Here is a 12,512-nt window from a genome sequence, read left to right as displayed (position 1 = left end):
CTTGACTAGTAGTGGGTGATGTACCATTTTGAGCAGGATTATTCTTTGGCATATCGAATTGTGTAAAGAAAAAAAAGATAGACAACAACAATAAAAAGAAAGGACAAAAAAATAGGTATGAATTCTACTTTTTTTTAAAAAAAAAAGAAAACATTGATTAATTATTATCTTTGATACGTCCAAGACGCTAGACTGTTCTCACTCTCTTTTGAACCCAATACTGCATACGTCCATGCTCTTTAGGATACGATTCACTTTTTAACAACTCATTCAATCCGTACGCGTATGATTCACAGATGGTAAACACCAACATACAAGTCACTTTATTAAGATAACAAAGGTGTACTTTCACCCACCCCACTTGATTTTTTGAACACACCATTGAATATAAAGATACCCAACAAGAGAACACCAAAGCCAGCCAATTCAATCCAAGAAAATACATCCCAACCATAATAAACAGCAATCATCCAGGTCAATACGGTTCTATACAAAGGGGTTATCGATCCACTCTTTTCTTTTTATCGATCCGTACCTCAAGGAATCAATCATGCTGCGACCAGGAATGCCTACAGACGTGCTCACCGCCAAGCTAAAAAAGTTAAAGACGGCGACCATGAAGGACAAGAGGAGGGCACTCTGCCACAAGACAGAGGTACCAAACAATTCCTTCAGACCTTCTGTGATATCCAGTACATCATGACCAAAGAAACATCCGACCACAAGCGCACCACCCAACAAGACGATGCCAAAGACACCTTCGATACCCATCGCTCTCACCGGGTCAAGTTGGTATCGGTCCATCAAATATTCTTCCAAGATAAATTGGCTGGCCACGAATAATTGCGCGACAATCAAAAAGATGGGACCCAGATAGGATGGATGATCGTTCAAGACGGACCAAATGATGACGGTGGTACCTAACAAGATGGAAACAATCGCAAACCATTCTTTACGTAAAAATTTGCGTGACAGAAAGAGACAGCTAAAGATGGCAGAGAAACCGACGATACTGCTCTTGACCATTTGATATATAGAGGGGGTGGTATAAATCAAACCCAAGTTGAGCAACTGGTCAGCCTGTTAGTTTTTTTTTTTTTTTTTTTTTTTGTTTATGTTTTAGTTACAGTAGTAGCAATCAGGTCACATGCGCTCGGTAAAATAAACCAAATGGCGGAACGAGAAGTCGAAGTGGTTTGAGGAGGAACCCAATCGTTTGAATAGCTGTGATGGGGTTGAACAGCGTCAAGCATAGATCGATCCAGCAGATTAGGTGTTTTGGTAACCAGATGAATAAACAAGATACAAATCAGTTCACCCAGGAAAATCATGGTGGTTTGGAGCAAAGGTTGATGAAAGTAATCACCTTCGTTTACTTTTTGTTTATCTTGAAACGTCAAGATCAAGGGTATACTAACACCTTTATGCTGTGTTATTACTCCCTTCTTCTTTCTTACTTTAAAAATCTACCTGATAATAATAACCCAAGAGTTAAGAATACGGTATACAGTTGAGACATCGTTAAAGAAGAAGAAAAAAAAAAAAAGGAAAAAAAAAAATCGTACGCCCTCTCGCTTGTTATTTATAAGCCAAAAGTAACACAATACATGCATCCAAAAAAACTTTTTTTTTTGAAACGATTTCCTTTTGTGTGTCTAATTCCTTTCAACTATTTTTTTTTCGTGTCATAGAATAGTTTGTGTACATCTTTTTATTTTATTATACTTTAAATGTTGGAAGGATAAAGCATCTACAGAATAAAAGTTTAACAAAAAAAAAAAATTTCCTTCTATCGTTTTCACTTACAACACGGACAGAAGCACCAAAGACCTTGGGAGGCAAGTTCTTGCGGAAACGAGCCTTGACAACACCGTTGGTACCGTGGGTACGAGCGATACGACCCCAGATAACACGGACCTTGGAACCGTTGATTTCACGTTGAGCACGGTAGACATAGGCAACACGCTTACCGAGGTAGAATTGAGCATCCTTGGTAGTTTGAACACCTTCCACTTGGATCAAAGAAACATTGGGGTTTTGGTTGCGCTTGGCACGTTCATAACCTAAAACACGGCCCTTGGAGTAAAGACTGTAAGAAGGTTAGAAACGAACGGTGAGTGTGATGAGAGGGGAATAGGAAAGTCAACCGAGCATCTTTATAAAGGAAAGAAAAGATGCAAAAAATAATAGTAGCCAATGGTTACTGACTATTTTCGTAATGTTGGAGAATTTTAACCCGGTGTATGCACTTTTTTTATCATCCACATACAATCATCCATCCATCGTCTTCCTTTATTTTTCACTGCTTCGATAGATTCCTTCCCTCTTTCTAGACTATAAACATTACCGGTCTGACATATTGATGAAAAGAGAGGAAGTTTCTTTAGGTACCAAGGTTGGAAGGTATCAAAACCTTTCAGTTACTTTCCTTCTCCCCCCACCACACACACTCCTCTCCCATCCTTGTCCGGTCAATCGGACTTGTCCGGTCAACTTTCTTTTAAATCAAAATAGCGGACTTTTTAGTATTGCATGAAAAACAAAAAAAGCAAATTCATTCAAATAAAGTTAAAAGGTAACAAGAAAAAAAAAAAGGAGGGCCAATGATCAACGTCACCCTTCACTTTACTGTTCATATACAGCATGGTTGGATTGAAACCACAAAAAAATGAAGCTCAATGAAGAAGACATTTTTTGAATCATGTATACGTCATATGAAAATGGAAAGGAGGGGGGAAACCCTGGTAGAAAAAAAAAAGTATTTATTGTAACAACAAGGAAATCTTTAGCCAATAACTTTGTTTTTTTTTTCTTTTTTTTATTTTACTTTTTGTGTATTTGAACTTTATTGATTTGTGCGCCACTTTTTTTTATTGAATGACAGATTCAACACCACAGCCACACTCAATGCTTCATCCTCATGAAGCTTATGCTTATCAAGCAGCACAAAATATTGATTTACATCAACCTGACACAAGGCATTCAGATCTCTATCATCCACCACCCCACTCACCTCCCACGCCTTATACAATGGTACACATCCATCCCCTTCTACTTCCTAACTCACCTTTTTATTCTTGTTAGCCCACGACCACCACATCTTATCATCGACCCATCATGAACCATTCACAACATCATCAACCGATAGAACCCACTGGTGAAGAACCACTCTATGTCAATGCAAAGCAATACCATCGTATCCTAAAGCGTAGAGCGGCTCGCACTCGGTGGAAGAACAAAGTAAATGAAACAGGCAAGAAAACCTTACCTTCATGAAAGTCGACATAAGCATGCTATGCGTCGACCCAGAGGTCCAGGTGGCCGATTCCTAAGTAAATCAAATACAACAAACCTATTCACAAAAAAAAAAAAACTAATTTAGAGTGATTCTAGCTGCGAAAGAGGTGGAGGAATTAGAAAGGACAGGTAAATTACCAGGACAGACATCGGATCAACGAGCTATGAATGAGCCATGGTCTTCAAATAACTTTCAACAACAACAGCAACAACAGCAACAGTAATTCATTCATGTTTTTAATATTTATTTCATAATAATAATAATAATAATAAAAATTGTAGTCTTTTCTGCCTTCTTTCAAATCATAAAATAGTATTAAACACCTTTAGCTTGGCTTGTTATCTGAGGCATCCGTTTGAGACCTAAAGAAAAGCTTCTATTGTTCATTATTTGATGATTATGGTTGCGTACTGAAGTCGAAGCCAAAATAGAAAACAGTCAACATGTTTACAAATCCATTGAACTTATGCACAATTGTAACACAAAATCAAAAGCGCATCTTATTTATTTTATACATTTTTTAAACAGTAATCAACGATGTAGGTTTACATGAAAATTGACGCACAATCAGTGAATCAGACAAAATAACATAACTCCATCCTGCTGCATGTGCTCTATGAATACAAGTTAACATCATGAACATACAGTGAACACCCTCTAGCTGCTCAAGAAATCGAGCGTGTATAAACATTTACCTTGATCCAGGTGTCGATGGTGCCACTAAAAATGAACGATCAAAAGAAAGTGGAGTCCCAAAGGGTGCTTCATTAAATTCACCGTGAACAGTCAAAAATAAAATAACAGGATAGTTGGGATGAGTTCCTTGTGTTTGCCATGCGTCAGTAACAAAATTTTCTGGTCGAGATAAATCATGAATTGTTAAAGGTAAAGAACAAAGTTTCTTTATAATATTTTCATTTCCAACTATCATCCTTTGACTCGGTTTGGCTGTAATATAAAAATAAATATCTATTCTTTACTCTCATTTTCTTACCTTTACTACTTCCCCATGAATTTTCTTGATTGAAATTTCCTTTACTAAATACAACGGAAAACGTAGATTGTGTATCATACAAATCTATCAATGATTTACGGTCTGTATCAAAGAGTGGGAAGAATTTAGACAACATGTCTTGCGCTGCAATACGTGAGTTATCTTGATCAAAAAAGCTGGATTGTACAGGTACAGGTAAATTAGCTTGAACTGGCCGTAAGTTCTCTTGGACCGGTTGGAAATCTAAAAATTGGACTGAAGGGAAACGTTTGGCTACTTCACTACATTGATAACGGTAACAAAAGTAAGAAATCAAATTACAGCAGTATCACAACATACCTTCTATAATCACTCTGTCTCTGAATAGGATTACCAGACAATACTAATTCTTGAAGTTGATTTAGTCTGTTAGCCAGCCTATCCAAGCTACGATATTCTGCAATGTCGTTATCTTGAAGAGATAAGTTTCTCAGATTTGGAAACAGATCCGGTACCTTTGACACCGGTACCACTGACCAAAGCTTATTTCTAGCAAAAGAAAGTGTAATAAGCTACACATCAGTCAATATACATGCCCTTTTTTTTATTTTTTTATTTTTTTTGCTTACGGAGTTCCCAAATAGTTGTTGTGCTTCTGTTAACAATCGATTGATAACAATAGTTATATTATGTGAAGTAGGCGGCAATTCATCCATGTCAAGGTATCCTGTTTGTGCATTCCATCTTTCCTGTAAGAATTCTACTATATATGATGGTCTACCATTTGTCTGATTATTGGCTCCAATGCCTGTGTTTGGTTTACTGCTTATCGTCTCTTGTCCATTTCGAGTGATTTCTAACTACAAACACAAAGTGTGAACAAAAGTATGTATATCTCGGTAGGATACTTACAACATTTGAACCCAAGAACGTATAATTGTTCATTCGACATAAACTACTCGCTGCCTTTTCATCTGCTACTGTAATAAGCACTTGCTCATTTTCATAAGCAACCTATTCATTAATAACAATCAGAACAATGAGTCCCCTCTTTCAGCTATTTTTCACTTTTTACTACTATTTTACATGAACTGGTTGCCAAGGTGTTTTTGATTTTCTCATTAAAAAGGTAAGCAATTTTTCTTCACTCCTTGGAGGATAACCTTTGACCTAGTCCCAGGCAAAAAAAGAGCATTTTAGTTGAAGCCTTTGACCTTATTCTTTCTCCTAAAGAAAGAAAGCTACTTACAGTAACCGTGATCCCGTTTGAGTTGTCACTGTGCAAAAAAGAAAAATGTTAGCAAGAAGGAATCACTATGCAAGAAAAAAGGGAAATTGCTTACGGCCTCATTTCAACATCTTCTTCAATAAATTCGTTACTAAACCGAGTATTAGAGCCACTTCCTCCTCCACGTCCACGACGATTGTTTTTTGAAAAGGCTCTTCCGTTGCCTTGATTGGAAGGAGGGTTGTTATTGATGGGCACATTGGTAGATGTATTGATGGGTGCATTCGTAGGACCGAGTCGTGACAAAATAGACGAAGAACCACTTGACTGGTCATTGCGTCCTCTGTTACTATTGTTTCCTCGTCCTCCACCTCCTCTTCCTCTCCAGTGGGTATTGTTACTCATTTTAATATTTTTTTCGGGAAGAAGAAAAAAGAACTAAAAAATCTCAAAGTGCGTTTAAATGCTTTATCATTCAAGCAGTCACGTCAAATTAACGTGCAGCACAAAGTTCTCTCCATGCTACAATCAATTCATATTTTAAAGTAAACATTGACCAATACTCCCTACAAAAAAGAGTTCTCTGTATAGTTAAAACACACAATCCAAGATCAAAACAGAATGTAGATGTCCGGAGCTTGAATGTTAGTTTCTTTTTGTGGTTAACATAATAGTAATAGCAGTGGAGAAAATCAAGTAAAGATCTTGCTCTTTGAGTGCTTTTAAAAGATCATCATCCAAGTATTAGCTACAATCAGATAACTAAACCCTTGAATCAGTTTAGCTTTGGATATTAATGAATTTCATCACATTTGTTTTTAAGATCAAGCGTCCGTGTATTTTTGCAAATGATGTTTTTATTCAGGTGCCACTCGGAGACGTGTATCTTTGACTAATGATATATGAAAATAATGAAAAAAAAAAAAAAAATGCATGTAAAAGCAGATAAAATTAGACGCTGAGCCAAGGGGTGTTTGTATGGCGACTATTGTTTTTATAGTTGGCTTTTCGAAAAGACAAGTGGCGCTTACAACCACTTTTTGTGACCAATACAAAACAAGCCTACTACTTAATAGGAAAATGGTGTCAAAATAATAACAAATTAATTGTTTTTATTTGAGAAATGCTCACCTTTTTTTATATTACTCATAAGTTCATTAAATCGATTGGATTTACAATGATAATAAATGTTTGAGTGGTATAATCACTTAATTCAAGTGAAATACTTTGTCATTAGGGTATTCGTCAAGAAGATGGTTCGAAATCAACACAAGTTTCGGAGATACAGAGCATTTTAAGAAAATAATGCAAAGAAGAAATGGAATATCTATAATCAAAAATGAATTATTTCTTGTATTCACGTAGGCTTGTGTATAACATCAAACTATCAATGACAATTCAGATTAATTGACAGGATAAAAAAAAATCTTTGGATATATTGTACTACTTTAATAAATAGCATGGATACCAAAATTTTGAAAGTAATATTCCCTATGAATTAAATTTTAATGAATCACATATTATGGAGAGAATATCAAAGAGTGCAAAGAACAACAAGGAAAATGCTAAATATACTGATTAATGGGAGGCTATATGTTATTAAATTGAAGAAGAAAAATAGAAAAGAGAGTAGGAAAACTAGAGAGAACAAAAGTAATGAAAACAAATGAAAGGAAAAAGAAAAGAATGAGAGATATGGTGAGTGCAGCCATAATAATCGGTAGCTTTGATTTCTCTCTACTACAATAAAACGGATGGAACTAGAAAAGCTCCAAGCTGAAAGAAAATTTCCTGTTATTGTATTTGGTAAGAGCATGTTAATAAAAGCTGTATAGCAATGAAAAGGCGCAGAGAAGAACCAATTAGCGTTTTGTGAAGAGAATTGAATAAAAGACAAAGGTGAGAATAGCTTCTGGTTATCGTGATCGATGGTTATCATACGACGATAGTGGTTATTTTAACATTTAATTCTATATGACATATTTTCTCTTAGACATACCATTCTCATGGTAAAATCTTTTTTGAAGAGAACGGGCACTTGTTGCTATAGATTTTGAATTTGCAAAAGTTATAGAGCATTACAGCAGTGTGATATTAACAGATTCGAAAGCATACACAAAGTGGCCATGCTTGCTATAAATAATCAAGGGAAACTGGATGATTTCAAGAGAAAAAACAAGCTTTAATTTTCTTTGTTTATAATTGTATTAGGAGTGGCTTCCTTTTCATCATGGATTTAAACCTTTACGATAAATTCCTTTTATTATTTCTTCTATTTACTTGAAATACTCATTAACATCTTTCCTCTTTGTACACTCAATCAATTTCCTTTCAGTGTTTAATAGTGAGGTTTAAAAAATCATGATAAATGATACATTTTAACTATTCTCTTTCAAACATCCTTCTGTTCTTTTCCATTTTTTCAAAACCTTTTTTATAAGTTGGAGTCTATAAATAATCTGCTTGGCAACTTTCAAAGCAAAAAGGAAGTCATAAAACCAGTCACTTACTCTTTCCTAAAGAAAAAAAAAAAAAAAAAAAAAACTCTTTCCCTTTAATCTTATTTCTTGATCAAAAAATATGGATGTCACAGAGATTTTAAAAAAGCAAGACGACAGCTTGTAAGTTTACTTTGGAATTATTAATTCAGCTTAAATTAACTGTATCTTCCTTATTGATCTTTGTAGAAAGGCGATTACAGTTGAAAAGCCTGTGCCTCTTGAATTTGATTTGAATTTACTTACAGCAACTGATATTTGCCCCTTTGATGAAAAAAGACTTCGGTATTTTTTATAAACTGTAAATTGTGAAGAATTAAAACCTAACATCATTTTTCAGTGACAAGAGTAAATTGAATGATTATTTGAAAGAATTAACTAGAGACAACACTCAATTGATTGTCAATGAACTATTCAAACTTCCTGTGACCAGCGCTGACACAGGTGTGTTGGCTACCCTTCCAGATAGAAAGACAATTATTCCTAGAGAAAAACCTTTACCTAAAGATAAACCACTTACACGCTGGGAAAAGTTTGCCAAAACTAAAGGCATCCTTAATAGAAAGAGAGATAGAATGGTATACAATGAAGAGACAGGTGAATATGAAGCTCGCTGGGGTTACAAGCCCAAGGATAAGGATCAATTATCTCAGGATTGGCTTATTCCTGTTCCGGATCATGGTGACCCTATGGAGGATCAATATGAAAAGGCTCGTGAGGCCAAGAAAGCTAATGTGGAAAAAAATAAGAAGCGCCAACGCCGAAACCAAGAAGAAACCACTGCTGCTACTATTGCTGGAAAGAAAGATATCAAGGAAATGAAAAAGAGTGAACTTCAAGCTGCTATCGCTGCATCAAAACAATCAACAGCTAGTTTAGGCAAATTTGATAAGCCATTGAATGAAAAGAAGAAGTCTAAAAAGAAGAGCAAATAAATTGTAAATACAAATTTTCAAAAGTATCCCCTCCCTTTCCTTTAATCTTATTTTCAAGTATACATTAGATAAAAGACCAATTTTTTGTTATAATTTTATTTATGATTTTGTTGTATTATTTAAAGACACAACCAACTCTTCTTCTCTTTTTCTTTTTAATGATGAAGGCTGCTGAGGGATAGGCAAGCCTTTTGCTCGACAGCATGATCGACAATACCAGGGATCAATCTCTTTTTCATAGTTTTGAATAGGTGGATTTTCACATAATTGGTGCACACCGTTTTCACAAGATTCGCAAATGAATATATCATTTACATCCTCCACTATGTCTTCAATTCCACAGTGTATACAGATTGAACTTTCCTCTTGAGTGGGTTCTTCTTCAGGTGTATAGTCTTCTTCAAACGTATAATCCTCCCAAGTAATCTGATTAGCATCAGGTACTGTCTGTTGCCTCTCTTCTAATTCTTCTTGAAGAGGTGCAGTCAGCATTTCTGGATTACCGTAAAATAAATAAACTGGTTTATAGTCAACCGAAAATTCGCTTTGTCCTTCTATGCCCTGAATATCTATCAACGCTTGTTCGCATGAGACCTTTTTACGCATCACATTAGTTCATATATATCCCTAGATATCCTTCTTTTTCTATACCTTTTTTTCTTCTTCCGAGCTCAATATTCGCCATGATATTCCTTCAGATGATTCAATATAATCTCGAAGATATAAACACCAAGACCTATGGTCATATCTAACCATAAGAGCACCCATCAAGTGATATTCTGCGTCGTCCAGATCACCACTCTCACTTTCAAACTTGGCCATATCGTGTGAAAAGCGATCCAGTCGTAGATCAAGCAATTGCTGTAAGATGCTACTCTCGGCGGATGCGTTGTGCTCAAAGTAACTTTTGGTATCTTGTAAAATTTCATTAATTGGAATAAGTTTATTATGATAGTTGTAAGTGCATTTATGACTTAATAAGCTCGTTTTGCTCTGTCTTATTAATTCTACATTTCTCCTTGCCTTTTTTTTAAAAAAAATAAGAATAATAATAATAATTAGCACAAAATTCTCTCACTTCCCTTTCAAGAATGGGAACATGTAATTTTTTTTTATTTACTAATTCTGAAGCAAGCAAGAATCTCAAGCCGACAAGTTGACGTTCTTTTTTATAGTTGACGCTATTCCAATCTTGTTGATTCTCTATTTTATAATAACCCCACTGCCATGGCTGCTCCTTTGATGCCGCTTGACAATAATTTAAGAAGGCATTTAGATCATTTGTATGACCATATTGCCGCAGACCAGCTGCTATCAAAGCTAAAAGATCTATTTTATCGTTGTGAGGAATGGTATGCAATTGTAAAAGGATACGTGCAAGTAAAGTAACAGGCACATGATTAATTTGTAAATTCTCCATCAAATAAAATAAGAGGCACGTAGAGTTAAAAACTCTCTTTTTAAATATTGCGCGTGCACGCGTGGCTTATGTTATTCAGTAACAAAAGAAAGCTGCAACTCTTTTTTAAAGAAGGGGAAAGAGTAAAACTTCATTTGTTTGCATAAAATTGAAATATTGTTGTGACTTAATAAGGAAAGAAAGAAAAAGAGAGATTGCTTGATAACGCGACTGAAATGCAACAATACCAATATAGATTAAAGGAAATCTTTTTATTGGACAAAGTACAAATATTAAAAGCAATTGACAGTTAAGAGCACTTAAATATTGAAATTGCAATAATACATAAAAAATTAACAATGAATTTTAAGATTATTTATAAAACACACTCTATAAGCAAAATTGCCTAAACTAAATTCATTTAATAAACTGGGCATTGAAAAAAAGATCAGACAAAAAGATTATGCAAAGTACATGGATATCTCTTTGGCCATCCTTTTTTTTTCTCCGCAGTTTTCACAATTTTATTTAATCATTGGCAACAAGCTCAGAAACCCTTCTTAATAATATTATTTTTTTTCCTTTATGTCAGAAATCACACCAGAAGAAATAGGAGAATCAAGCATGGTATTGGATTCATTAGAAACCGACCCAGGTGCAAAACTAGAAGACAAATCATTAGAGCAAGCAGCCCAAGTTCAAAAATTTTTATCTGCACCAGTGAACTGTAAACTGTTTGTGGAGAAAATCACAATTGTTAATGGAAAAGAAGACTCTGAATTTCGTCGTGCTGAAGTGCTCTCCTCTCGAGATATTGCTGGTCATGGCTTAGAATACTATGTACATTATGTAGAGTTTAACAAGCGTCTGGATGAGTGGGTACCCATTAATCGTTTAGATTTCAGTCGACCTATTGAATTTCCGGTTAAAAAGAAAGCAGATGGTCTAAAAAAAGACAGAGGCAGCAATCAAAGCACGCCTCCTCCAGGAAGAAAAAACAGGAAAAAGTTGGAGGAACAAGTGGACCAAGTAGTGTTGGGCAATGAAGACGAACATGGCCAAACAGTAGAAATGGACATTCAAGAAGATGATGAAGGTGAAGAGGAAAAGAATACATTTTCGAAAGAGAATGAAATCGAGAAACTGCGTACGGGTGGTTCAATGACTCAAAGCGTGACAGAAATTGCTCGAGTCAAGAATCTAAACAAGATTCAGATTGGGAAGCACGCAGTTGAAACCTGGTACTTTTCACCTTACCCTATTGAGTATGCTTATTGCGACACACTTTATATATGTGAATTTTGTCTATGTTACTATGTCTCTCACAAGCAACTCTCAAGACACAGAGCTCGATGCCAGTTGCATCATCCACCAGGTAATGAAATATATCGAAACGATGAAATTTCTTTCTTTGAAATCGATGGGCGTAAGCAAAAGACATGGTGCAGAAACTTGTGTTTACTTTCAAAGCTCTTCTTGGACCACAAGACATTGTACTACGATGTTGACCCATTCTTATTCTATTGTATGACTGAAAGAGATGAAAAAGGTTATCATTTGATTGGATACTTTTCAAAGGAAAAAGAATCATCAGAGAATTATAACGTGGCTTGTATCTTAACATTACCACAATATCAACGACTTGGATACGGTCGTCTCTTGATTGCATTTTCCTACGAGCTATCAAAGGCAGAAGGCAGAACTGGTTCACCTGAAAAACCACTTTCAGATTTGGGTTTATTATCCTATCGTGCCTTTTGGACAGAGACAATAGTGGAATATCTATTGCAGGCTCAAGAGGAAGTTACGATTGAAGAAATATCACAACGTACATCAATCACTACACAGGATATTTTACATACACTGCAAAATATTGGTGCCTTAAAATACTATCGTGGACAGCATATTATCTGCTTAGGGGATAAGGTAGTAGAACAGTGGCAACGCAATGATGAAAAAAAGAGGCGTCGAAAGCGTGTTATTGTGCCTGAAAAGCTTGATTGGAAACCTCTTCATTTTACACCGTCTCAATTACGCTTCCTTTAATATCTTACATCTACTCTTTAAACGATAAAAAATGTAAATAATAAAAAAATGTACAAATTGTCATTCATTCTCAAAAGTCGATGTAAAACCATTTAAATACCAATGATCATAATCAAATGTATTCGTACAGGTCTT

At 35.3% G+C, this 12,512-nt stretch overlaps 7 protein-coding genes across 7 annotated transcripts; 3 read left to right on the top strand and 4 right to left on the bottom strand.

The window, feature by feature from the left end:
* Positions 1-326: 326 nt before the first annotated feature.
* Positions 327-1,331, bottom strand: RO3G_14263 (uncharacterized protein; the record flags this gene model as incomplete). The annotated part of the gene is made up of 3 exons (XM_067668847.1): positions 327-486; positions 536-1,071; positions 1,128-1,331. 3 exons carry the CDS (start codon positions 1,329-1,331, stop codon positions 327-329), a joined length of 900 nt encoding a protein of 299 aa, XP_067524948.1.
* A 395-nt stretch (positions 1,332-1,726) lies between these two features.
* Positions 1,727-2,358, bottom strand: RO3G_14262 (60S ribosomal protein eL33; the record flags this gene model as incomplete). The annotated part of the gene is made up of 3 exons (XM_067668846.1): positions 1,727-1,750; positions 1,807-2,089; positions 2,348-2,358. The coding sequence occupies 3 exons, from the start codon at positions 2,356-2,358 to the stop codon at positions 1,727-1,729; spliced, it is 318 nt and encodes a 105-aa protein (XP_067524947.1).
* Positions 2,359-2,907: 549 nt separating this feature from the next.
* On the top strand, positions 2,908-3,276 carry RO3G_14261 (uncharacterized protein; the record flags this gene model as incomplete). Its single annotated transcript, XM_067668845.1, has 2 exons — positions 2,908-3,033; positions 3,085-3,276. 2 exons carry the CDS (start codon positions 2,908-2,910, stop codon positions 3,274-3,276), a joined length of 318 nt encoding a protein of 105 aa, XP_067524946.1.
* Positions 3,277-3,818: 542 nt separating this feature from the next.
* On the bottom strand, positions 3,819-5,904 carry RO3G_14260 (uncharacterized protein; the record flags this gene model as incomplete). Its single annotated transcript, XM_067668844.1, has 9 exons — positions 3,819-3,912; positions 3,994-4,246; positions 4,293-4,573; positions 4,632-4,843; positions 4,901-5,131; positions 5,184-5,285; positions 5,358-5,441; positions 5,521-5,548; positions 5,615-5,904. The coding sequence occupies 9 exons, from the start codon at positions 5,902-5,904 to the stop codon at positions 3,819-3,821; spliced, it is 1,575 nt and encodes a 524-aa protein (XP_067524945.1).
* A 2,668-nt stretch (positions 5,905-8,572) lies between these two features.
* RO3G_14259 (uncharacterized protein) lies at positions 8,573-8,932 on the top strand (the record flags this gene model as incomplete). Its single annotated transcript, XM_067668843.1, has 1 exon — positions 8,573-8,932. The coding sequence occupies one exon, from the start codon at positions 8,573-8,575 to the stop codon at positions 8,930-8,932; it is 360 nt and encodes a 119-aa protein (XP_067524944.1).
* Positions 8,933-9,031: 99 nt separating this feature from the next.
* Positions 9,032-9,754, bottom strand: RO3G_14258 (uncharacterized protein; the record flags this gene model as incomplete). Its single annotated transcript, XM_067668842.1, has 2 exons — positions 9,032-9,526; positions 9,584-9,754. 2 exons carry the CDS (start codon positions 9,752-9,754, stop codon positions 9,032-9,034), a joined length of 666 nt encoding a protein of 221 aa, XP_067524943.1.
* A 1,201-nt stretch (positions 9,755-10,955) lies between these two features.
* On the top strand, positions 10,956-12,377 carry RO3G_14257 (uncharacterized protein; the record flags this gene model as incomplete). The annotated part of the gene is made up of 1 exon (XM_067668841.1): positions 10,956-12,377. The coding sequence occupies one exon, from the start codon at positions 10,956-10,958 to the stop codon at positions 12,375-12,377; it is 1,422 nt and encodes a 473-aa protein (XP_067524942.1).
* Positions 12,378-12,512: the final 135 nt, after the last annotated feature.

This window comes from Rhizopus delemar, genomic scaffold, assembly GCF_000149305.1.
Source record: "Rhizopus delemar RA 99-880 supercont3.13 genomic scaffold, whole genome shotgun sequence".
Taxonomy (NCBI): domain Eukaryota; kingdom Fungi; phylum Mucoromycota; class Mucoromycetes; order Mucorales; family Rhizopodaceae; genus Rhizopus; species Rhizopus delemar.
The sequence above is the reverse complement of the archived record's forward strand: the minus strand, read 5'-3'. Positions and strand labels throughout refer to the sequence as shown.